The following is a 25,454-nucleotide window of genomic DNA, read 5'->3' as shown; positions in this document are numbered from 1 at the left end:
AATCAATATCAAGAAATAACAAGTTGGTAGAAATAGAAATTATTAACCAAAAAACTTGTTTTCAGAAGGCAAATATCAGGTAGATGAAAGCAGTACTGCTCTAGGAAGCATAATCAAGTTCCCAAATAGCATCTTGTTTGAACTTGAATAGGTCAGTAAACCACTCAAATATTTTCTCATTTGCAAAAACAGGGAAAACACTACCCACCTACAGGGTGGGTACGTGGATTACAATGAAAGGAGTGGCACAAGACTCAGAAAAAATGTTACTTGGATCAAAGTTGCATATGACTTCAGTTTATTACAACTTACAAAAATCCAAGTGTTCTTATCTTAATAAAAAGACCTCCATTTGTTTTACCTTAGCAATCCCGAGGCACTATTGCTCAGTTTCAAATGCAACGTTGAAAATTAAAGCTGATTCAAAGATTCTTCTTCTGAAAGCCTGAAATGCTCCAGAAAAACTGCAAAAACCTAGGTGACTACTCATCATTTGGTCCAAAGTCTATTCAAGTCCTTACTGAAAAAAAAAAAAAATTAACGTGGCAAATGTTATTAGTATATAAAAAAATTTTTCACATGAACAGTATCTGAATACATTTTATGGTGACCTGAAATAACTTTTGTGATCCTTTCTTTACACAGGGCCAAAGTACTAAACAAATAAATTAGAAAGATACCTAAAATTATAGTGCCATCTACAGGCAAAGAAAATACTATCAATGATGGCACATTTTTAATGATTTCTTATTTTCTAATTGCTACCCAATGATTAAAAGAAAACTGGGATTTAATTATTTAGTAATTCACTTTCTGATTACATTTATAGGATATAATTTATCATATAAAATAAAGTTAAAACATTATTTCTAAATTTTTTTACTATTTAATATAGCATCATTTCATTTTCGATAAACATTAAGGCAATAAAGGTAATTTTTAAAATCCACGGTACCACAATCTGCAAGTTTTGTGTCCTGAATTTGTTTATTATTAAAATATATAAGGACAAAAGAGGAACTTTCTAGTATTAAAAAAATTCCAAACATTCTATGATCTTAACAGAATGGCATTTTCATTTTTTTCTGTTCCCTTCCAAACTTGCATTTGTGGACATTTACTTAACAATCACTAAATGCTAGGCACTTTTCTAAGCTGCTTTACATATACTAACTCAGCAAATCATCACAATAATCCTAAGAGGTAGGTTTATTACCATCCCTGTTTTACAGATGTTGAAACTGAAACACAAAGTTTAAACAACTTGTCCAAGGCCACACTGCTGTAAGTGGCAGAGGCAAGCTTCAAACTAGGGGAGTTTGTCCCCAGTATCTAAGCTTTTAATCGCTATGCTAAAGTGCCTCTCCTGTGTAAAAGGTGCATGCAGTGTATATACTGCAAGACAACATTTTCTCACATACCTAAAACCTTCATCATCAACTTTAATAACTAAATGTTTTGCCATCAAGTTGTTACATCTCATTTTACTTTTAGTTAGCTAATGCTGGACTTCCAAACTGTTTCTAATTACTTTCTATATATATAAAAATGCTGCACTAAGCAAATTTTGCATTGCATAGTTTTTTTCCTTCTTTGGAATTTTATTTCCTTATGCTAATATACCCAAAATGGTTTGACTGACTTAAGTATATAAAAGTGCCACATTACTAATATATAATACTCTTGACAGCTTTTTAAGTCATTATGTAATGCTACCAGCAATAAAAGAATGCTCAGATTTTCCCAATCAGTATATCCCATTTCCCCCCAAATGTACCTGATGTAAAGTGGATAAGGATGGTTTGTGATGCGGGATAGTTAAACCAACAAATATAGAATTTTTGAAATGGGTAAAATGTTTTCTTCCTCCAGCAATGTAAAAAGGTGGAGATAATTCTATTGTTTGCTGCTTATGAGATTGGTGCTATCTTGATTCCTTAAATGAGCCTCGAAAAGAATCAATAACACCCAGTCACTAGTAAGTGTCAGAGCTGGAGTCTGAGCACAGATCAGTCTGACTCTAAAAATTTATGTTTTAGATGATAGAACAAAAATAACAAAAAAGTGGAGGGTCAATATATGTCAAGATAAAGAAACTGTAGGATAAATTTTATTTCAATCTTCATCAAAGATTATTTCCCTCATAAAGGGGTACACTATCCTGGGGTAGCTATCATAAATAGAGGGATTATATTTTCCCGATGTACTGTTCTGATCAATAATTTCAAAAATAGGAAAGAATGGCAATAATTAACAAAATGCTTCATCTATCTTTCCAACCCTGTTTTCATTACAACCAAGTTTCATCTACATTCTAAGCAAGGAGCTTGAGGATATAAACATTACTCCAAAAATGTTTTCTTTAATGTTATCTTCTTTAATGTCATCCTGCAGTATTATATGCTCCTAATAGTCCAGAAAGACTGTAACTTTTATAGCACAGACTAAAGGTCACCGAGATATTAGATAATAGAAAGAACAAAGGCTTTGGAGTCTTCAACTCAGATGCTGCCACTTACTAGCTATACGTCCTCTGGAATGTTAGTATCAAATTCCTACTTCATCAGGATGTTGTGTAATTAAAGGAGATAACAATTATAAAGCTCCTAGCACATGGTAGATGCTCAAGAAACTTTAGCTCCCTTTCCTTTAAAAAGTGGCACATACACGATTATATTAAGGGGATCAGTTTTAAAAGTCATGCTTCATTATTTCCCTCAGACAAACTGTAGCATAACACGAAGCGTCAAGATCAAAAGAGATCAAAAGAGATAAAGTTGCTTCATCGATGTGGGAACCTTCCTTCATGACATCAATATCATGGTCTTCTATTAGTTGGTATGAGAGATTACAGGGATGTTTCAAAATCTTTCTATAGCATCCTGGAACATTCAGTTTCAGAGTAGGTATTTTAAATCTACATGTCTGTAGTCCATCTCTGCTGAGTACTTCCTGGTACCACTTCCCTAGTTTGTTCTTTGGGTACTGAATATTGTATCCAAGCACTGGAAGAACCACCTGTGCAATGGAAGGGAAAAAAAAAGATACGTGAAACAGCCTTCGGAAAAATATTTGATCACATTTTAAATTTACTTTTATGACTGGGACCTGGATCTGTAAAAACAGACGCAGGATATCAACATTACAATCAGCCTAAAACATGCTATTGAGTATTACACTACTTTGATTCTTTTTAACGCGGCCCAGAAAAGAGAAGAGCCAACTAAAATCAAGAAGGACTCTTAAGGGACTTCCCTGGTGGTCTAGTGGTTAAGAATCTGCCTTCCAATGTAGGAGACACGGGTTCGATCCCTGGTCGGGGAACTAAGATCCCACATGCCACAGAGCAACTAAGCCCACGCCACAACTACCAAGCTTGCATGCCTCAACAAGAGAGCCCGCGTGCCACAAACTACAGAGCCCATGCACTCTGGAACCCTCATGCCACAACTAGAGAAGCCCACACACTGCGACAAAGACCCAGCGCAGCCAAAAATAAATAAATAAATAATGATAATAACTAAATAAATAAATATTGTGCTTGTGTGGTATATTTAAAAAAAAAAAAAAAGGACTCAATTACCAAGGCAACCAACTCAAGCCAGATATTATTAGACAAACTGCTGTTAATGTAGAAGAGATGAAACAAGAAGTTGAGGTACACTTAATTAGCCAAAAGACTTCATCTTTGTGCAGTCATGCAATCCTAAAAGCATATTCTTTCTGGAACACAAAGAATAACCTTTACTACTCAATCATGTAACTGGTATTTTGGCTGATAATTTTACATTTCTCTTACTTATTTAAAAACATGGGGCTTCTCTGGTGGCACAGTGGTTAAGAATCCGCCTGCCAATGCAGGGGACATGGGTTCAAGCCCTGGTCTGGGAAGATCTCACATGCCGTGGAGCAACTAAGCCCATGAGCCACAACTACTGAGCCTGAGCTCTAGAGCCCGCGAACCACAACTACTGAGCCACGTGCCACAACTACTGAAGCCCACGCGCCTAGAGCCCGTGCTCCGCAACAAGAGAAGACACTGCAATGAGAAACCCGCGCACCGCAACAAAGAGTAGACCCTGCTCGCCACAACTAGAGAAAAGTCCGCGCACAGCAACAAAGACCCAACGCAGCCAAAAGGTAGTCAGAAAAAGGAACAAGGTAAAAAACTCAAATACACAAAACATGACTGAATTTCAAATTCGTTATGCTCACTGAAAGAAGCCAGACACAAAAGGCCATAAACTATATGATTCCATTTCTATGATACTCTTTCAAAGGCAAAACCATAGAACAGAGAAGAGCTGAGCCAGGGCTGGGGCAGGGGTTGGGGGTGACTACAAAGGGGCACAGGAAGTTTGGGGGAGACATGAAACTGTTCTTTATCTTGATTTTTGTGGTGGTCGTATGACTGTATATGTATATCAAAACTCGCAGAACTGTAAACTGAGAAGAGTGAATTTTATTGTATATAAATTATACCTGAATTAAAAGTGGTGAAAAAAAGGAGCAAGAAAGGGAACTGGTTAATATATATTGTCTTTTGGGCACAATGTGTACATTTAGATCTAAATGATACTAATTTTTAAGCAAGTTTACCTGATGTATTGCATATGTATTAGCTGATTCCTCTTCTTCAGTTACTAGATGAACCTATTTTTTAAAAACATGATGAAAATACAGATGATTTTCAAATGTTCCAAATACCCTCAATTTTCCCTAACTCTGTTATGTACACTTTGACTCCTTAGCTGAATATACACATACCCAAACAAGATCTTTTCACAATTTCTTTCCAGAGGAGTAGACTACTTAAAAATTAGAATGATTCTTCCTGCTTTAAGCCCTGATAACTGCAGTGGAAATACACGGAGAATGGTGGGCAGCTAACACTCTGAAGCAACACATTCACCTCAGTTACCAACGATCTTTTTCTAAATTGCAAAGTTGTTTTTTCTTACTATGCTGAATCAAGAATCTGCCTCTGTGAGACCACCCAACCTCTGTCCCTAACAAATGTCATAATACTCTATGAGAAGTAGTGCTTCTCAAAATGCATTTCATAGACTAGTAATAGGTGTCACACATACGAGGCAAAAAAAAAAGAGGTGAGTGATAAGCTACGTTTGAGAAATGTTGCTCTAGGACACAGAATAATTCTAATTTCTCTGGCACATGAAAGCTCAAGTATAAAGGCAGCTGTCATCATTCCATGAGGATTACAACAGCCTCATTTTCCTAAAGCAGTCATCATATAATATAATGTCTAGATCTTCTCTAAACCTGCTTGCTTTCCCAATTCTCCCTACTCTTATCAATGTCTCTCCTTTTTTGGTTTTTCATTTTGGGTTTATTTGTTTGTTTACATGTAAATAACCCATTTTAACTGCTGCACTCAGAAATGGACATAACACTCCAGATGTGATCTGACCAAATACATGGGGCTATGATCTCTCTTGCATCATCACTTCCAGCTTTTTGTCTTTCACAAATTCATAAGCATACCTACAATGCTGCAATTTAAGCAATTTATGAAAATACTGAACAAACATGGTCAAGTACAGAGTACCATGTTTTGTCTTTAGAGAACTCCCTCCAGGTTGATATCAATCGATAAATTAACGAACATGATTTTGCTGTATGGCTGCTCTGCAAAGGTGAATTCACCATTCTCATTGTCTAACTCACATTTCTCCATCTTGTTCACAAAAAAATTATACGAGAATCTGCCAAGTCACTTGAAATTAAGATATATCGGTAGTCCTAGTAATTCTATCAAAAAGGGACTCAGTTTCCTCCAATTTTTAATGTAGATGCACAACATGACATGTTCTATATACCATTTATTAGAAATATTAGTTTGTCTTTTTCTTTTTCATATTTTATGTCTTTTTTTGGTTTGTTTTTGTTTTTTGGGGTTTTTTCTTTAACTTTTTATTTTATATTGGAGTAGAGTTGATTAACAATGCTGTGTTAGTTTCAGGTGTACAGCAAAGTGATTCAGTTATACATATTTTATGTCTTGAGACTCCAATTCCTGCCTTTTCTTTTCTCAGTGCTAACTAATAAAGTATAAATGATTGATCTTAAAAATATAGACACTTTTGCTGCTAATAAAAGTAAACTCTGCAAAATGTAAAGGAGAAAATATTCTCTCTTCTACTACATCTCCTGAAAGAAAAGCAGATTCAGTTCTGATCACAAAACTATCTGTGCAAATGTTACATGGAACAAAGAAGTCTTATAAGACACATGCATTTCAGAGATTATTGTTATATTTTGTTAAAGTAACCTTTAACTTCTGAAAATCTGAATTAGAAATGGCTGACCTACTAAATAATGTGTTGCCTAGGTAATATTTAAATGGACATGTTTTCTGAAAGGTGTTAAAAAACTTGTGCTTTTTTCATTATTTATCAAAATGGAATCAACTGACATATCTCTTCTTCCACTCATATGAGGTAAAATAAAACCTACGATGCTGCTAGATTTTTTCTTACACAGTTTCAGAGTCTGTGTCTCAGTTAAATGACCATTCTTAATGATTTATGCTCTTAGTGATCAATTTCTTATCTAAATATTCATAAGCCATTCATTTAATAAAATAGTAAAGCAGACATCTTCGTTCTGGCTCACTCATCACTCAGCCTTTACGCCCTCTTTTCTGGTAGTGCACCTGCATTTTCCTGGGAGCTTCCCTCCCAGTTCTTAAATGTGGTTTGGATGGGGTGGTTCCAGGAAGGAGCCCTTGGAACACAGGTTTTGCCAATCACATACTCCAGTCCACAATAACTGGTTTGGGGACATGTGACCCAAGCCAAGCCATTCCTAGCCACTGAGGCTCAATTCCATGGCTTTGACTGAAACTGTTGGGAAAGAAAAGCCCTCTTTTCTGGAGAAGAAACTAAGAATGGATCTAACAGAGAGGAAAGCAGAGCTGCAAGATAAAGCAAATGAGACGGATGATTTAGGACACTGCTTAAGCCCCTTGACACAGCTGTGCCTGAATCAATCATGCACTTTTAGTTATGAGGGCCAAGAAATTTCTGTCTGTTTTCCTTAAGTTAGTCTGAGGTGGGTTTCCATCACTTGAAACCAAAAAAATCCTTAATTCATACATCTAGAATTCTGCCATTAATTTAGATCAAGCTTCCTTTATGGAAAGTTCAGTCTATTTTTCTCCATTTTTGAAAAACTGGGCCATGCCTTATCTCTAGATGCTGACACCTTTTCTATACTCCACAACTTCTCTAGTAGAGACTAATCTGGGTGAGGAATCAGACAACAGATTAAGTGCTACCTATGTCACTTAATCTGTCTCCTCTCCAGCCTGGGTCTCAATTTTCATTTCTATAAAATGGGAATTAGAAAAGAGGGTCTCTAAAATCTTTTTGTCCTCTAAAGGTCAATGATTTTATGATGTTATATACAAAAGCACTACTCAAATCCCTTCATTAATTTTTAAAATATATTTGTGAGATCGAATTAAGATAATGATGGAAAACAGTCTGCTCTTTTTGCATTACAATACTATAAAATAAATTTCCTTACATGATTTATGGAATTAAATTTCATTATTTAGTTCAATTCCACAGAGATTAAAATACTATAAAAATACAAGTTAGATGGGGAGGAAATGGAAGGGTCAATTTTTACAATACAAAATTATATTTCATTAATATAAATGCCTCTAAGATGCTGTTAAGAGGGAAAAAAGCAAGTTGTAAAATCGCACCTATATAAAAGAAATGCACATGACATTACATACCCTGTATACCATTATTATAAAAATCTTATTCTAAAGAATGTGTTCTTTAAAGGAAGGTTTACTATCTTTGTAACTTTCACTTCATACCACTATTTTTATTTTTCCATTCAATAGCATGTTAAGCGTCAGCTGACAGCAGAGTAGAAGCAGGAGACGAGCAAATATAAGTTAAAAAAAAAAAAAAGAAGAGCATGTTTAGTTTTCAATTGTTTCTAAAATAAGGGTTTCTGAAAATTCGTATTCCTGGTGTGGTAACTACTCTTGATGAAATGACACTTACTTTACTACTTGGTAAATGCTCATCGTCAATATCTTCATCCAAACAGACCAAATCACCCTCCACCACTCTTGATCCATAGGTTGCAAGTCTGTAAGATACTGCCTCATTCCAGATTTTGCTGCTATATGCATGAACGTAGAATATGCGCATGGAGTGGGGGAAAGAGAACCACGCCTGGATACAGCCCTCCTCTGTCACGCCAAAGCGATGCAAGGACTCCAACAATGCTCTCTCCCGAACTTTGAATTCAGGCATCAGTGAAAGTGTGCCTTTAGCATCCTCTGAAATAAAGCGAAGATCAGTTAGTCACCTTTACTTAAAGGCCAGTTATTAAGAGCTTTACCACGCTCTCTAAATGAACTGAGCTGTCCTGGGAACCTGAGTATGAAGATGATGCTCAGCACCAACTATAAGCCAGAGCTACACTTGAAGAGGTTTTTTGTTTGTTTGGTTTTTTTGTTTTTTTTTTTTAATTTTTATTTATTTATTTATTTATATTTTTGGCTGTGTTGGGTCCTCGTTTCTGTGCGAGGGCTGTCTCTAGTTGCGGCAAGTGGGGGCCACTATTCATCGCGGCGCGCAGGTCTCTCACTATCGCGGCCTCTCTTGTTGCGGAGCACAGGCTCCAGACGCGCAGGCTCAGTAGTTGTGGCTCACGGGTCCAGTTGCTCCGCGGCATGTGGGATCCTCCCAGACCAGGGCTCGAACCCGTGTCCCCTGCATTGGCAGGCAGACTCTCAACCACTGCGCCACCAGGGAAGCCCCCTGTTTGTTTGTTTTTAATAAAGATCATTAATCATATGGCTCAATCACTTTCCCTGCTTTAAAAAGAGCACAACATTAGTAACTCCAACTTCAGGATGGAGGTAAAACTAATTTGCAGTTATTTAGAGGACTTTTTTTTTTTTAAAGCATTACATAAACCCCTGAGCTTAGAGATTTTTAAAGAGCTATTATGGATGTTTTACACAGAATTTTTTGAATAAGAAAGGGTTGACATCTGCATCCTTCAAGTGTACTATTAGGTCTTGCTAGTAGGATGCTTTTTAAAATTAGGTTACTGGACTCCATGGCAAAGATGCTTATTCAGGTAGGGCCTTGGATTCAGCATTTTAATAAATGCACCAGGTTTCTTAAGCACACTAAAGTTTAAGAATCACTGCCAAAAGGAAATTATTTTCTCAGGACCCTACAATAGATGCAATTTTGAATTTTCCTTAGTATTACTTAGATTACTCATAACAATTTGAAATGCTCACACTGTTTACAGATTCTGGTGTGGCATAAAGATATTTTTCTCCTATGAATCATTACATATAGGTAATATGTACATAATTTAAAACAATGAATGGAGATATTTGAAAACTGATGTCCTTTATTTCAACGTAAGTGAAATTCAATATGCACGTATATGTCGATCATATATTTGAATGAATCTAAAATGCTACGGTTGCCGTTATTGTTTAAATACAAGTAATGTTTATTCAGTATTCAGAACGTGCCAGGCACTATTTTAAAAGCATTATATCTATTATCTTATTTAAATCTCATGACAGTCTTTTAGGTACCATTATTAGCTTCAGTTTGCAGATGAAGAAACTAAAAGAATGAAACTAAATGACTTGCACAAGACTATACAGCTGGGAAGTACTAAAGTTGAGAGTTAAACCCACGTAGATTGACTCTAGAACCCACACTTGTAACAACTTTTTTTTTAGTGCTTCTCATTAAGCATTCTATATATATTGGGCTAAAGTTTTCAAAATCAGCAGTCAGGGCTAAACGGCAACTAGATCAAAAACAACGCACAGGGGCTTCCCTGGTGGCACAGTGGTTGAGAATCCGCCTGCCAAAGCAGGGGACACGGGTTCGAGCCCTGGTCTGGGAGGATCCCACATGCCGCGGAGCGACTGGGCCCGTGAGCCACAACTACTGAGCCTGTGCGTCTGGAGCCTGTGCTCTGCAACAAGAGAGGCCGCGATAGTGAGAGGCCCGCGCGCCGCGATGAAGAATGGCCCCCACTTGCTACAACTAGAGAAAGCCCTCGCACAGAAGTGAAGACCCAACACAACCAAAAATAAACAAATAAATTAATTAATTTAAAAAAAAAATTTACTTAAAAAAAAATTAAAAAAAAAAACAATGCACAAAGTATCAGATATAACAAATGTACTTTTATTTAGTTTATTTTTTCAGTCTCCTCTGATGGTAGTGAATTATACTTCCATCAATACCTATATCCTTAGAGGATTTAGGCCAAGAAAAACTCAGAAAACATCTTTTCCCTCATCCCTACCCCCAAGCAAGAATTAGAACAGACAAAAATCCCAGAGATCTGGCCAAAAATGAAGTGCCTAGGGCACGTAATAAAAATGTTCAAATATACAATATATTACAGTCTATTTCTTATCATATTTATGTTGTAATGAATGCCCTCCTGCTGACATAACACTTATATTATGTATCTGTATGGCTATGTATGGGGTAAAGAAACTTTTTAAGTACCAGTTTGAAGAAAATATTTCTTTGCTCTATTTACAGGATCATCCAAATCTTCTGGTGTAAGAAATAATTTTACAGCCTTCACCTTTAAAAACCAAACAAGCAAACATATGTTAAATGAAAATGAAAAATTACTTACTTTTTTAAAAAAGGTACAAATTGTCTGACATCTAACAAATGCCAGACATTTAACAAAGGAACAAGAATAAGCATTTAACATGATATTTTACATGGCAATTTTGTCTTTAAGTGTTCAAAAGTTAAACAATGTTAAATTTAGAATTAACCTCCTGTACAAAGCAATCTGATAACATAGGTTAAAATATTATGGACTGGAAAAGTGCTCCCCCACCACTTCCACAGTTCTTCTGTCATTCTTTGCCTCTATCATCGAACTATGAACGCAAGTATTAAGTGATGACATAAAACTCAGACTTAGCCAACAAAAATACACAACAAAAATAAGGGCAGGAACAAGCATAGGGGAATGGCAAACCACTAATTTCATTTGTGTTCTCAAGTCTCAGAATTCTGTGGTCTTAAAAATAATTGCCAAAGTCATTTTTAAAAACTGCCAACTTTAATATTCTCTTTTAAAACCTAAATAGATTAAAAGATGCTCCTTTAAAAAAAAAAAAAGGTATCTACTAGTTCCTATATTTTATCACTGTCTCCAGCACAACTTATTTCTAAGTATGTGCCTTAGAGTAGGAATGGATCTTAAAATAGGTCAAGCAACCTAATCTCCCACTCATTCTTCTGTTAACATTATGCATTCATTCAAACAAATACTATTAAGCATCTGCCATGTGCTAGGCACTGTGGAGATACCAGGGATAGAGTGTTGAGCAAGAGACTTGTGGTCTCCATTTACTGGAAAAGATTAAATAAGCAATAATTATAAAATGTAATCAAACCTGAGATGGGAAGTCTAGGAGGCTGTGCAGTCACAAGATAAGGGGAATTCACTAATTCTTGGGTAGTGGGATGAGAATTTAAATTGAGACATAAGGAATGTAAAGGTTGGGGAGGGCGTGCTTCAAGCAAAAGGAAAAACAAAATCTGCCTTTCCAGCTGTGGAAGCCAGCCTCTAAGACAGGCCCCAGTGGTCTCAAGCACCTGGTGCTCACGCCTGGGAAGTCCTCTCCCACACTCATCACGGTTGGTCTGTGTGACCGTGGAATACGGAAGTAGTGAAGGTCTGTCCCTCCCAAGATTAGGCTATGAAAGACACTGAGGTTTCTTTTTTCTTTTTTTATTCAATGAATATTTATTGAGTATGAATGAATGAAGAAAGGAATAAATGGTCTATTTTTAAAGAACTTTTATGAGGCTAAAAACTGTATCCTCTGAAAAGGAATTACTCCCCTCCATTTTATCAAACTGCAACTTTTTTCTCATTTCATTTCTCTGAAGGAATATTCTATTTCCTTTAGCAAAGGGAGCGTGTCAAGAGATATATGACCCTACTTTTTTTAAACTTTTTATTTTATGTCAGAGTACAGTTGATTAACAATGTTGTGATAGTTTCAGGTGTACAGCAAAGTGATACAGCTATACATATACATGTATCTATTCTTTTTCAAATTCTTTTCCCATTTAGGTTGTTCCATAATATTGAGCAGAGTTCTCTGTGCTATACAGTAGGTCCTTGTTGGTTATCCATGAGGTTTCTGTTGTGGTCTCCCTCTCTCTCTCTGTTGTGGTCTCTCTCTCTCTCTTTTGTGCTCTTGGACTCCTCTCTCCGGGAGAAGCCATGCCATGAGTACCACTATGGCAAGAAACTCAAGGTTCCTGCCGACAACCATGAGAGTGAGCTTGGATGTAGATCCTCGGTACCCACTCAAGTTTTTAGAGACCACCCAGGCTGATAGATAACTGCAAATGCATGAGAGACCCTGATGCAAAAATGCCCAGCTAAGCTGCTCCCAGATTCCTGACCCTCAGAAATAGTGAGATAATAAATGCTTGTGGTTTTAATCCACTAAGTTTTGGGGTAATTTGTTCCACAGCAATAACTGATAACCAATAGTCTAGCAAGTTAACAAATAATTAGGAGCATGGAATATGAAGTTTGAAAGAGGTAGCCATTGAAGGGGTAGCCAGCCAGCTTTTGTTTAAATGTAATGATAGCAAGAGGAATTTCCAGTTCTTGGGGTGGGGAGTGGCGGAGGAGGAAGCCCATTTCTTTGGACAACTGTTAGAAAAGTCTTTCTTACACTAGGCTAAAACTTGGCCCCTTGAATTTCTACCACTGTTAAAACCAGACAATTAACAGTCTAATCATATTTTTGAACACTCATCTACTATGAGCCTGGCATTATGCTAGGTGCTTTCACAAAAGTTATCTCATTTACTTCTCACGAACGTCTTGTAAAATATGTATTATGTCCATTTTACAGATAAGAAAACCGAGGCTGGGAAAATTAATTAACCTGCCTATAGTGACATATTTGACAACGGGCAGAACTCAAACAGAACACATGATGCATTCTTCAGACCCCTAACTATTAAATTCTTCTTCCATATGACAAAATTTCAAATACTTTATAAGTTAATTTCCTCTTCAGAGTTTTCTAGACTGAAAAAACACTGTTCAGTTAATCATTTCTCATCAATACAGTTTCTAGACCCTTTATCATATCAGTTATATCCCACTTGCTAAACTCCCTCTGAAATGTTAAGCCCAGACTGACTGCAGTTTTGCAGATGTGGTCTACATCACCAGCTGTCAACCTTATTTCCATGTGTAAGATGATGTTCACATGCACAATGCTTCTCACAAGTGCTTTCACTGTTCCTTTCTCTTCCACTCAAGAAAGCATATCAGAACACAAATGAGTAAGCATGACACTATTCTATGAAGAATACTGCATTTGCTCAAATATATAATTTTCACAGTTTTGTAGTTTTTCTCTATTATGTGCACTGCAACCAGTGTGAAAATATATGTGTGTATTTATAATATGTAATTATATATATATAATATACATTTAAAAAATATATAATATAATAATTGGGCAAATGTGGCTTATTTGTGACATGCATTTTTAGTTTCGTTTGACACTAGCCAGATTTCCTTTTTCAAATTTGCTGTTCCTCTTAGTCTCTGCCATTGGGTGAATTCCTACCTTGCATAATATCTGATACCAGATTTCTCGAATTAGGGTGTAAGCTTTCTCAAAATCCTCTATTCAGCTCACTAAGAATTTGATGAGTGCTGGTCAAGTCCCTATTAGTCTCAAGCAGGTATTAAATACAGGGGCATCACATACACTTTGCTTTGTTATAATGTGATACCAAGAATATAGTGGCTGCTCAATAAACATGATGTAATGTATGGTATATGTATGCGGTGGTATAGCTGCATTTGTATGCTGGGTTAAGAAAGCAAGGAGCGGGCTTATGTAGTAAGGACAACTGACAAAAGAGCTAAGTCCATACTTTTAAAGAATCCATACCATTTCACTCTTCAGCAAAGCCAATCCAATTTGGTCTGTGTGAACTTTCCTTCCCATCCCAAATCTCTGTGGTCCGTAGTAATTCACAAACCCTTTATTCTATAAATACAAAAAAAATCAATTAATTAAAAGTATATTGTTATGGACCGCATGCCTGTGAGCCACCAGAAGTCATATGTTGAAATCCTAACCTCCAATCTGATGGTGTTTGGAGGTGGGGATTTGGGGAGGTAATTAGGTCATGAGGATAGAGCCCTCATGAATAGGATTAGTGCCCTTATAGGAAATGGTGGTAGAACTAGCCCACTCTATTTCTGCAGTGTGTGAATACAATAAGAAGACCAGCCAGGAACCCTGATCTTAGGCTTCCAGCCTCCAGAACTATGAGAAGTAATTTTCTCTTGTTTAAAAATCACCCAGTCTATGGTTCTTTGTTATAGCCCCAAACTAAGATAAATAAATACAATTATTGTGTTGGAATATGTAATCAAGTCTTTCTTGTTGTATTTATTTCAATAAAAGAATCTTGCAATTGGCAATACGCACATGGATACCAAATGGGCTGAGAAACACTATACAGTTAAAATATAGAAAGTAAAAGAACAAATGATTAGAAGTTAGAAAATAAGTGAAAAATCTTTAAAAATATGTCAGCTTTTCATTCACATTACTGAGGAGTTTTCTGGAATGTGGGACTCTTGGTGCTAAACTCATGGAAGTTCTGGGAAAACTGGGATGTACTGATTACCTAGTACTGGATCTGCACTTTGCCCTGAAGCTCTTTCTGATTTTGAGACTTCTGCTGTCTGGAGATGCTTGAAATACAAAGCAGATTTATTTTCAAACCCAGCAAGTCTTGGCTTCTTTATATATAACGGTTGGTTTTTCGATTATCTCAGTTTCTGAAAGCCTGGGCCAAGGCAATGCATGGGGTCACTTCAGAAGGATTAGAAAATTGTAATTTACCACTGCAACCATTAAAGACATTGGTCAGTGGTTAAACATGTTCTCACAAAGCAAACCCCAGGCCCAGATGGTTTCTTGAAAGACAAAAGAGTTCTCTACACTCACTTTATGGGGGAATATAGATTCATTCAACAATGATTATCAAGCACCAACTCCAGGACTGTTCAATAAAAGATGCTAAGATAATTTGTAATCAGCATGGTACACAAGGAACTGCGTCCTGACCTCATGCCACAAAGATCAACTGCAAATAGAATAAGTACTCCCTGCATTAAATCTCACAGTTAAATACTTTTAATTATTTCAAATTTGGAAAAATAACATTAGACAATATCCTACAAACACCAGAAGAGTTTTAAGTACCCCTCCAAATTACTTAGGGTTGGTTATATAACAAAAGGTTTATAACCCTTTAAAACAAAACTCCAAAAACTTCTTATTTTCAGGACTTCTCAACTTCCTTACCCTTATCATGAGAACTAAAGGAAAGTTGGCTAAATCTAAGATTATTCCTAGTGGGGATTTTAAAATGTATATGCATAAATACCAAATGAAAGTCTGGCAATAAATGCTATCAGAGTTCGGAAAACCCCACTCCCTTTTCTTTTTTTTTTTTTTTTTAATAATTCTTTATTTTATTTATTTATTTTTGGCTGTGTTGGGTCTTCGTTTCTGTGCGAGGGCTTTCTCCAGTTGCGGCAAGCGGGGGCCACTCTTCATCGCGGTGCGCGGGCCTCTCACCATCGCGGCCTCTCTTGTTGCAGAGCACAGGCTCCAGACGCGCAGGCTCAGTAGTTGTGGCTCACGGGCCTAGTTGCTCCGCGGCATGTGGGATCTTCCCAGACCAGGGCTCGAACCCGTGTCCCCTGCATTGGCAGGCAGATTCTCAACCACTGCGCCACCAGGGAAGCCCCCCCACTCCCTTTTCTAAGGGATATTTTTTTAATAGTTTATCAGGGGGAAAAAAAAAAAAAAGAATCTTAGGTAGGTCTAGAAGAAAAGGAAAAAACAACCATATAAAGAGTATATAATCAGGGAATGCCTGTATATTTTAAAGATTTTAAAAATCTTTAGTTGGAAGATATTTTCCTGTTAGGCATGACATTGATTAAAACCTGATTTCTGTTTGTTTGTTTTCCTGCTGGAGAGGCATAAAATTGTGTAAAAAGGTCTTTGTGGTCAGAAACTTAGATCTGTGTTTCTCAGTGTTAGCTGTAGAGAAGAATCACTTAGGGAGTTTTTTCTTAAATGCTAATGCCTAAGCTGCATCCCCAAATGTTCTTATTTAATTGGTTTGGGAGAAGAGACAGACTGCTGAAATTTTTTAAATGCACCCCAGGTTGAGAATTATGGGTCTAGATCAGGAGTTGGCAAGCTATTAACTGGCCCACAAGTCAAATCTGGCCCAACACCTGTTTTTGTAAACAAGGTTTTATTAGAACATGGCCATACTCATTCATTTACATATTGTCCATGGATGCTTCCACACAACAGCAGTAGAGTACCTGCAACAGAGACCATATGCCTACAAAACCACAAATATTTATTATCTGGCCCTTTACAGAAAAAAGTTTGCTGAACCCATAGTCTACATGATCAGAATGAAGGCTATGGTTGTATGTGCATATTTAGATGCCTGGCAAATGTCATTGAAAAACTTATGGTAAGTAATTTTTTACTGTAAGACAAAATGTATATGATTTATCATTTGTATACACTGAAACAAAATTCAAAATTAGATTGAAAAGAAAAAAGATTCTGAAAATATAAAAACTATTTGCCAAAGATTTCTGAAAAGAATTACTAGACAAAGTTTCCCCCAAAATTAATCTCTTTGCCTGAAATACTACTCTATATGGCAGATACTTAAAAAAAAAAAACAACTGTCTTTTTATACAGATAAGTTTTTACCCCCACACTGAGGAACACTATACAATTTTTTTTTTATTACACTAAAGTTGTGTTTTTTCAATACAAAAATGTGTACTAAGAAGAAAAATTAAAAAATAAGTCAAATGGCCCTAATTATCATTTTAAAAAATAATTATACATGCAATAAAAAGAAAAGGTACAAAAGAAAAAGAAAACTTTCCCTTCTTATCTCAATGTAAAGGGAGGGACTATAAAGATTTTCCTATAATACTCTATTTTAAAGTGCAGTTTTGGGACATCCCTGGTATACCAGTGGTTAAGAATCCACCTTCCAATGCAGGGGACGCGGGTTTGATCCCTGGTTGGGGAACTAAGATCCCACCTGCTGCGGGGCAACTGAGCCCACTCACCACAACTAGAGAGCCCGCGCACTCTAGAGCCCACGCGCCACAACTAGAGAGAAGCCCACATGCCGCAATGAAAGATCCTGCGTACAGCAACTAAGACCCAACTAAGCCAAAAATAAATAAATTAATTAATTTTTTTAAAAAGTGCAGTTTTCTTACCTTAACATTTTCTACTGCCTCCAAAATTCTCTCTCTCAAGTTTGCAGAATCATTTATTTGATTTTTTAAATTTCTGATGACAATATCAAAGTGATTTCCTTTGAGCTGACCGAGTCTAAGGGAATCATCTACAGACCGAATATTAAACACATTCATCCTTTTCTTTTCAATTTCTTTTTCAATATTTTTCAACCTATAAATGATAAATCATATAGACTCAGTTAAATTTTACATTTAAAAAATTAGTTTAAATGCTTAGACATTAAAAAATTATGTTAAAAATGTTAAAATGTTAAAAATATCAAAAAATTAGTTTAAATAAAGTTTAAATGACAGTTGGCAGACAACCACTTATATCAGAATACGAAAACAAAAATTGGGGGGATTATTTCAAAAACACATCTTTCATTTATTTCAACAAATGTACACTAAAAACCCTTTATCATAGGATTATACTAAGAGTTATTTTAAGAACTGGAACACATATTCCTAATGCTACTACTCTATCTATGCTACTACTCTATCTATGTAGCCTTCTGACTTCTTAGTTCAAGGGATAGAACCTCTTAACTGTTCTCTGCTCTTCCTGTCCTTAGACTTTGCTCCTTTCTTCCTCAGTCTCTCTTTCTCCAGTGTTACCAAAAAACCACTAGTGCCAGAGGATTTTCCTCAAATTCTGCTCTGAACACTTCCTTATTCAAATTTTCAATATTTCACCAACATCTAAATAATAGATTCCAATTGTCTTAGCCTAACTTTTAAGATCCTGTAAGAACTGATATAAATTCTTCTTTACATCATATTTTCTGTAGTCCTTACAGGAACTATCTGCTTTATTAGGCAGACTTTTTAGCTTACTGCCCCTCTAAACTATCTTCAGATTTTCTGCATCTGCTAAAATCTTACTGTTAGTTGATGGGTAATTAAAATCCCCTACCCATAAGCCAAATCAAAGTACCTGCTCCTCCTAGAAACTAATAGCTTGTTTTGTCTTTGATGGTTAAAAACTAATTTTTAACATCTAAATACCTTTTAACATCTAAAGTCATTCTCTCTTACTACACTGCACTTATTGACCACAAAGACAAAATCATAAACAATTTTTTTTTGTCCCACATATAAGAACTTAGAAACATCTACCTGCAAATAGTGAATACTTAAACATCTGATGACTAAAGATTAATATATCAATATTACATCAAGTTAGGCAGAATTCTGGTTCAACGATTCAACTTTCTGAACTTTATCTTGAGGAAAGTATCCACGAGGCACAGATTTAAGTACAATCATATTAATCACAGTAGTATTTACAGTGAAAACTTGGAACAAATTTCTATGTCCCAAAACAGAGGAATGTGAAATAAATTAGTCTGTATAATGAACATGACTCTGAAATATTTCATGACATAAATTTTCATTAAGAATACTAATTATTTTTATAAGTAAAATATAAATTACACATACAGTGCGATTTTCACATATGTCAAAAATGGCTTTGTAGCATCTGTATGTAGCATAGTATTTGAAAAAAGACTGGAAGGAAATGGATCAAAATGTTATTGTGGTTATTTCTGAGTAAGAGAATTTTTAGTGACATTTAATTTCTTTTTTATTCTTTTTCCTATTTTCTAAATCTTCTATAATAAACATGTATTTCTTCTAAATACACGTATTATCTTCTAAATAATATATGTACTATCTTCTAAATAAACATGTATTATCTTCTAAATAGAGTTTTGTTTTGTTGTTCAATAGAGTTTTGTTTCTAAATAGAGTTCAGAGTTCTAAATAGAGTTTTGTTTTGTTCAACAACAAAACAAAACTCTATTTAGAAGATAATTACACTATTAATGCAGAATATGTTGCTGAGTAAGCCTGTAATCAATTACTATTGATAGTGAGGTTAATATACTCCCAGTATTATTCTGAGTTTTTGATGCAATAAGAAAATAAAGTTCTGTCCTTTAAAGTAACATCTTATTACCTCTCTGGTGTCACTTTTCTAACAACCATTGTTTGATAAGTGATGGCTTTCTTGTCTTTAAGTCCTGCATAACTAAAATCCGAAGGAATCACTCCAAGTTTGATAGCTAAAAAACCAACTGCTTCAAACATTTCCAGATTTTCTTTTCGAAGGGTAAAGGCTGAAAAAAAAACAATCCCCAATTACAAAAAAAGCAGCTAACATACATCAATTACATTCTTAGCAGACTGACAGATCATTATAATGAATCAAATCACTAATTTAAATAATGAGTACTTTTTAATCAAAATACAACCAGTAAAATACAAAACCTCATGGACTTCAGCGCTCATTTTTAAAATGCTAGTGGGCTCATTAAAGGCTTACAGAAAAAAAAAAAAATCCAAATTCCCTGATCTGACATTCATACTGGCCCCAGTCACACTGGCCCTAATCTACCCTTCCAGTCTCCGCATGTGCCACTCCCATTCATATAACCTATAATCCTAACACAGAGAACTCCTCACAATCCTTGGATGGACTAAAGCCTTCATGTGCTCCCTCCATTTACTATTTGCCATACTTCTATTCATGCTTCAAGACCCAACGGCCAAGCAGTTCTGAACCCCTCAAATTCTTTCCAGCTTCTCAAGGCTGAATGCTCGCAAAGCAGCAATCACGTTTGTCTTATTGACCATTATATCTTCAGCCTAACACATAGTAAGTATTCAAGTATTTATTGAATGAATGAATAAATGAACTTTACAGGAAGTTAATTACTTAAATCTGCATGTCTCCACTAGCTGTCGTTATCTATATTGTGACACTGAACACCGTGTTATAATTTATCTCTTTAAGTTTGTGCACCCCACAGACTGGGAGTCCCAAGCCAGCAAATCAGTAAATAAAACCATACTTGCTTCGTGGTAGCTGCTTCAAATGTCTACTAGATGAGAGGGTAGGAGTGAGGTTGCAGAAGAGGTAGGAGGAACAAGCGCAGTAACAACGGCCACCAAAAAAGCCCCCCAACTTGTTGGCCTATATAACCTGCCAACATGACAGTAACAAAATACATCAATCCTCAGTTCACCATATACATATAAGATGCTTCAAAGTACTTCCCTTTTCCCTCAAATTATGAAAAGGAAATTCAAAGTTTTCTGCAGAATAATTTCTATTTTGTTCACCTCTTGTAAATGTCATCAGCAGCTACATGGGTCTCTCTGAGGAGTGCTCTAAGAAAAATGAACATTTAACGTACATGTGACTCAGGAAGTAGAAGGATGTGAAATTTACCTATCTAACTATCTATCTCTGAACATATGAAATAGCTAAACAAAAGCTTGTAATATCTACACTTTAGAAATCATGCTGTTTAAAAGAAAGGGAAAGATCTGTATGTTCTTTAGATCTCTATATAAATAACCTTGAAAAACATGAAAAAAGCAAGTCTCAAAAATATGAAGGGGCTTCCCTGGTAGCGCAGTGGTTGAGAATCTGCCTGCCAATGCAGGGGACACGGGTTCGAGCCCTGGTCTGGGAAGAGCCCACATGCCGCGGAGCAACTAGGCCCGTGAGCCACAATTTACTGAGCCTGCGCGTCTGGAGCCTGTGCTCCGCAACAACAGAGGCCACGACAGTGAGAGGCCCGCGCACCGCGATGAAGAGTGGCCCCCACTTGCCGCAACTAGAGAAAGCCCTCGCACAGAAACGAAGACCCAACACAGCCATAAATAAATAAACCCAAAAGTTAAAAAAAAAAAAAAAAGTAAATGCTATTTAAAAAAAAAAAAAAAAAAATATGAAGAAAAACATGCATTTATGAAAAAGTTTTTAAAATCAGCAATAATGCTTCAATATTTGTATATATTGTGAAATGATCACTACAAAAATTTTTTCCGTGTGATGAGAACTTTTAAGATCTACTCCTTCAGCAACTTTCAAATATACAACACAGTATTATTAACTGTAGTCACCATGCTGTACATTATATCCCAGGACTTATTTATTTTATCACTGGGAGTTTGTACCTTTTGACTACCTTCATCGATAAATAAAATAGATTATTTTAAATAAATTCATATCTTTTAAAATTCGTTTTAAATTGCTAATAGGTTAAATATAATTACCACATAAACAAGAGCTGTTTGGGGTTCACAATAATTTATAAGAGCTATACTACTCCTGGAACCAAACATTTGAGAATCAATTAGTAATAATGTGAAAAAATATAGTAGTCTTTCAAATATACCAAATCTATGGAATTAGACAGACACCACTAAAATAACTTAAAAGTGTTGCAGCAGCCTGGCTAGGAAGTACAAACTGTGAAAAACAGACCAAGAAAGTGTATTATATAAAGTAAGAAGGCTAAGAGAGCAACACTTAACGTTTTAAAGTACATGTGTTTGATAACTAGAGTTCAATGTGTCAAATCTGTCCCTGACAATCTAGGCGTGTCACTCACAGGTCATTAGGCAAGCTCAGCCATCTAAGAAGGAGCCTCCAAATTGTTTGAGATTATATCAGTTTGTTGCTGATTAGCCTTAGTGTATAGGTATATTTTATCCATGAAGACATAGAATTTAGAATAGAAATATTTAAGATGATCAAATTCATGGTTTTTAGTATTTGTGTTAATGAATGTCTTATGCACTTGGAATGTTTAAGGTAATGAAACTCAAGTAATTCCAATTAAAAATGTCTAATTGATTTAAACTTGTCTTTTTTACATTGAAATCTCATTGTTAGTAAATAATATTGGTGCATATAAGAAAATGTAAACATCACCAAATTTATGTTTAATTTATAAGATTTATAACATTTTCTTAATTACTTGGAATAGATGAAGTATTGAAAAAGAAAATCAACTATGCTAAATTTTAAAATTCAATTTTAGAGACTTCCACTTCTAGCACCATGTTGGAATAATTGGTACCAGCCTTGAACTCCCACTGTAAACAAATAGAAAACTAGACAAAACATATGAAACACCTGTCTTTGGACCCCGGACTAAAGGCATCACAGAACTGTGATCCAAAAGGAAAAGCAAAACAAACGAGGTGAGTCTTAAAATACCATGGTTTTCTAACTAGAGGTACTTTCTGGGCCAGGGAGGAGAAATCCAAGTAGAGCACAGTGGTCTTGCTGAGGCTGGAGTTCAAGAAGGCCCAGTGGGCTGGAATTCATAGGGCAGAGTAAGAGAACATGTTCCAGAAATCTGCATAGGTGATCCCTTGAGTTCCTTGCTGATTAGTAATCTGCATGCCTAGAATTAAATGTTACATATCATTTATCTAGTGTTGTGTAACAAGTTGCCCCAAACCCTACTGGCTTACAATGTTCACTTATCTCTCAGAACTTCTCTGGACCAGGAATTCAAGAGCACCGTGGTTTGGTGGTTCTAGCTCAGGCTCTCTCAGGAGGTTGCAGCACAATGTGGCTAGGGCTGCAGTTATTCAAAACTCCTGATAGGAGTTGGAGGATCCATTTCCAAGGGGATCGCTCACTCACATGGCTGGCAAGTTGGTACTGGCTACTGGCGGAAGGCCTCAGTTCCTCTCCAAAGAGCTGCTTTAATATCCTTGAAGTCAGGCAGCTAGCTTACCCCAGAGTGAGCAATCCAAGAACTGTGCGCAAAAAGTGCAATACCTTTTATGACCTAGCCTTAAACATTACACACCATCACTTCTGTCATGCTCCATTCATCACACCAGCCACTGAGAGTCTTCTCAGATGCTGAGAATCTATCTTCTGGCTCTAATACTTTATGTCCCACCCCCATTCAAAATATACTCGTTCTTTCCCAATGCTCCAAAGACTCATCCCAGTAAAACATCAGTTCAAATTCTAGTAGTTTTCATCTCTATCAGGTCCAGTGTGGATAGGCTCCTTAAATACATAGTAGAGCTATATGACAGCACTAGCGTAAAGCCTACTCTAGACCTCTGTTAATAAAATTCAAGATGAAGCCTCAGATGGATCTGCAAACTACTTCCTACCTGCTAGAGCATGTTCAACACTCTCTAAAACAAGACAACAAAATCCAGACACTCAACAAGATAACACAATGTTCAAACTCCAGAAAATAGTACTGGACATGCAAAGAAGCAGGAAAATATGACCCATGAACTAAATAAAAGTCAGTCAATAGAAACAGACCCAGAAACAACAGAGATGAAATTAGCAGACAAATATTTTTAAAGACCCATTAAAAATAGGCTCAAACTGCACTCTAGAGCCCGTGAGCCACAACTACTGAGCCCACGTGCCACAACTACCGAAGCCCACGTGCCTAGAGCCCGTGCTCCACAACAAGAGAAGCCACCGCAATGAGAAGTCCACGCACTGCAAGGAAGAGTAGCCCCCGCTCGCAGCAACTAGAGAAAGCCCGTGCGCAGCAACAAAGATGCAACGTAGCCAAAAATAAATAAATAAATAAAATTTAAAAAAAAATAGGCTCAAAGATTATAGGAAAACATGAACATAACAAGAAATTGAGGACCTAAGAAAGAACCAAATAAAACTTCTAGAGCTGAGAAATGCAATACCTAAAATGAAAATGTCATTGGACGCTTAAATTTTTCATACAATTCCTTCTTCAAAAATGTGTCTAAGAAAACAGTATAGCACTACCTCAAAAAATTAAACATAGAATTACCTTATGATCCAGCAATTCCATTTCTGGGTATATACCCAAAAGAACTGAAAACAGGAACTTAAACCAATATAGCCATGTTCATAGCCGCATTATTCACAATAGCCAAAAGATGGAAGCAACTGTGTCCACCGGCAGATGAATGGATAAACAAAATAACAAGATGTATATATACATACAACAGAATACTATTCAGCCTTAAAAAGTAAAGAAATTCTAACACACACACACAACACAGGTAAACCTTATAAACCATAAGCTAAGTGAAATAAGCCAATCACAAAAGGACAAATGTTGTATGATTCCACTTATATGAGATACCTAGAGTAGTCAAATTCAGAGACAGAAAGCAGAATGATGGTGGTCGGTGGCTAGGGGAGAAGGGAATAGAGAGTTATGTCTAACAGACATAGAGTTTCAGTCTGAGGAGATGAAAAGAGTCTGGAGATGGATGGCAGTGATAGTTGTACAACAATGTGAATGTACCTAATGCCATTAAACTGTACACTTAAACATGGTTAAAATGGTAAAGTTTATGTTATGTATATTTTATAACAATTAAAAATAAAAATAAAAGTTTTTTTTAGGTTTTCTATTTTTTAGGTAGGTCTACTTATTAAGGAATTTTTTCATATGAACTATTTTTGTTCTTACAAAAGGCTGGCCTAAGCAAAATCTGGGATAGGCAAAGTTTATCTTTGTCTTTTTCTTTGTTCTTGTACTTATAGGTATCCCAGTATCTTCATACTATCCTCTGGTGAACCATCAATTCCTCCCTTGAACATGTCTCTCCAATTATTCATAGTTTTTGTAAAACTAATTTAAACTAATATATAAAAGTTTCCACAATTTTTTGGTTCATTAATTCAAATACTGTTTGAATTTCAAGTAGTACAAAATCTATACCTGCTTAAATCACTGATCAGCAATTCTCTCCCCACGTGTAAAACTAGTTTTGTTTTTCCTTCAAAATAGATTTATCTGTTAACATTTATTGCATGCCTCATGTGTCAACTCCTATACTAGCAGTTTTTTCATGGAAAAGGTAAGTCACACAACTGGACAAATTTCAAAGACAGAAGACACCGACATTTGAAAAACGATTACATACTAAACATTTGCATTCATTATTTCATCTAATCCTTAGAGTATCATTGTGAATTAGGCTTTACTACTACCCCATTTTTAAAGTACAACCAAAAGTTATGAATTGTTAAGTAACTTGCCCATGGTATTATTCTTTCCAGTTTTACATTTATGGAAACTAAGTCCTAAAGATATTAAAAAGTTCATAAATCTTTCTATGAACTAAAGTCATAATGTAAAATAAAACTCACATAGCTCCAAGGTCCAAACTCTTTTCACTTACACCACAGAGTTCCCTACATAGTACAACCTTGTTTCTGTGCCACACACATT

The 25,454-nt window shown here is 35.9% G+C and overlaps 1 protein-coding gene across 12 annotated transcripts in view; it reads right to left on the bottom strand.

Moving 5' to 3' along the window:
- PUS7L (pseudouridine synthase 7 like) overlaps nucleotides 1-25,454 on the bottom strand; it is a 92,147-nt gene that overhangs the window by 11,484 nt on the left and 55,209 nt on the right. For 7 of the 12 annotated variants that reach the window (XR_014252810.1, XR_014252811.1, XR_014252812.1 and 4 more), the window contains 8 exons: nucleotides 19,400-19,559; nucleotides 17,416-17,608; nucleotides 14,012-14,110; nucleotides 10,554-10,635; nucleotides 8,049-8,329; nucleotides 4,600-4,653; nucleotides 2,520-3,018; nucleotides 362-520 (listed from right to left, as the gene is read on the bottom strand). Coding sequence is in view for 1 of the 12 variants with exons in the window: in XM_082422570.1 (XP_082278696.1) it covers nucleotides 2,692-3,018; nucleotides 4,600-4,653; nucleotides 8,049-8,329; nucleotides 10,554-10,635; nucleotides 14,012-14,110; nucleotides 17,416-17,608; nucleotides 19,400-19,559 (1,196 nt within the window). In the remaining 11 variants the exon portion in view is untranslated. Of the gene's footprint in view, nucleotides 1-275; nucleotides 521-1,407; nucleotides 3,019-4,599; nucleotides 4,654-8,048; nucleotides 8,330-10,553; nucleotides 10,636-14,011; nucleotides 14,111-17,415; nucleotides 17,609-19,399; nucleotides 19,560-25,454 lie in introns of those variants that run through there. The other 5 variants (XR_014252820.1, XR_014252815.1, XR_014252816.1 and 2 more) reach the window with 5 other exon arrangements.

The sequence above is a fragment of the Balaenoptera physalus genome, assembly GCF_965194825.1.
Source record: "Balaenoptera physalus genome assembly, chromosome: 13".
NCBI classification, from domain to species: Eukaryota; Metazoa; Chordata; class Mammalia; order Artiodactyla; family Balaenopteridae; genus Balaenoptera; species Balaenoptera physalus.
The sequence above is the reverse complement of the archived record's forward strand: the minus strand, read 5'-3'. Positions and strand labels throughout refer to the sequence as shown.